We start from the raw sequence: 1,227 nt of genomic DNA on the forward strand, positions 1-1,227 counted from the left end.
ACTGCAGGGTGTAGCAGGGTACTGCAGGGTGTAGCAGGGTACTGCAGGGTGTAGCAGGGTGCTGCAGGGTACTGCAGGGCGTAGCAGGCTACTGCAGGGTATAGCAGGGTACTGCAGGGTGTAGCAGGGTACTGCAGGGCGTAGCAGGGTGCTGAAGGGCGTAGCAGGGTACTGCATGGTGTAGCAGGGCTCTGCAGGGTACTGCAGGGCTCTACAGGGCGTAGCAGGAGGCTGAAGGGTGTAGCAGGGTACTGAAGGGTGTAGCAGGGCGTAGCACAAATCTTCCCCAAAACGAGGGAAAACACTCCTAACAGAAGTTACTTCAGGGCACTTTCCAGAAACAGATGGAGAAGGTTTTAGACCACACTCTATAATTTAGACCCTACAGTTCCCCTTTAAGCTAACATTTTAGTATTCTCTCTCTCTCTACAGATGGTTCATCCTGGTTCAACCTTTACACCTTTGTTTCAAAAAGCGTTGAATAAAGTCTTTATATTTAGACTATATCGTGAGTGCTGATTGGACAAGAGCTTTGTGATCTCATGAATGGATCAAAGCTGAACTCATGTGTGTTTGGTTTCTCTCTGTCTGCAGCTGGTGGCCCAGGGCCAGTTCCGGGTGCTGAAGGTTCCTCTGGGCTTCATTAAGGTCTTACAATGGGTGAGTTCATTTCAAACGCCACACACATGAATAAAGTGACCTGCTGACACCCGGGGCGTGGCCCCCGCATCCTGGGCCCTGGAGAAAGGAGTTTTCTACGGACCCCCTTACCACAGATGTTCCTTCTAGCATCTTTTTGGGCCCTCAGGGTACTCGGTACCCAGTCCGACGCCCCTGGTTGACACAATACAGTAACGTGAGCTATTACACATATATATATATATGAATTGAATTATCAAACACGGGACCGGATGGTTAACTGTCCACTGTGCCAATAGATGGTCTGAACATGAGGTTTGCCTTGATGTTGAGAGGGGCATGAGAGCTGAATTTTGTGGAAAGTTGTAAATTTCGGGACACATCATCAGTGGTTTACCTTTAAATCAGGGGGTGTTTCGGCCTTTCAACACTAGACACTGATCGAAGGTGGCCAGCTACATCGTGATCAGGCCCGAGCTTGTGTCCCATGCCCAATTATTTAAAAAAAAGGTAGTTGTTTTAAATGGCGCACCTTGTTCTCGCTCCTCTTGGAAGATTGTGACCTGCGCTCTCAAGTGGGGTATGGGG

At 49.3% G+C, this 1,227-nt stretch overlaps 1 protein-coding gene across 1 annotated transcript in view; it reads left to right on the forward strand.

Annotated features, from left to right (window-relative positions):
- The window catches only part of LOC117947588 (synaptophysin-like), a 14,225-nt gene that overhangs the window by 1,775 nt on the left and 11,223 nt on the right, over positions 1-1,227 (forward strand). Inside the window, exon 2 of the mRNA XM_034876659.1 lies at positions 595-660. Within this exon, the coding sequence (XP_034732550.1) occupies positions 595-660 (66 nt within the window). The remainder of the gene's footprint in view (positions 1-594; positions 661-1,227) is intronic.

The sequence above is a fragment of the Etheostoma cragini genome, chromosome 7 (genome assembly GCF_013103735.1).
Source record: "Etheostoma cragini isolate CJK2018 chromosome 7, CSU_Ecrag_1.0, whole genome shotgun sequence".
In the NCBI taxonomy this organism is placed as follows: Eukaryota; Metazoa; Chordata; class Actinopteri; order Perciformes; family Percidae; genus Etheostoma; species Etheostoma cragini.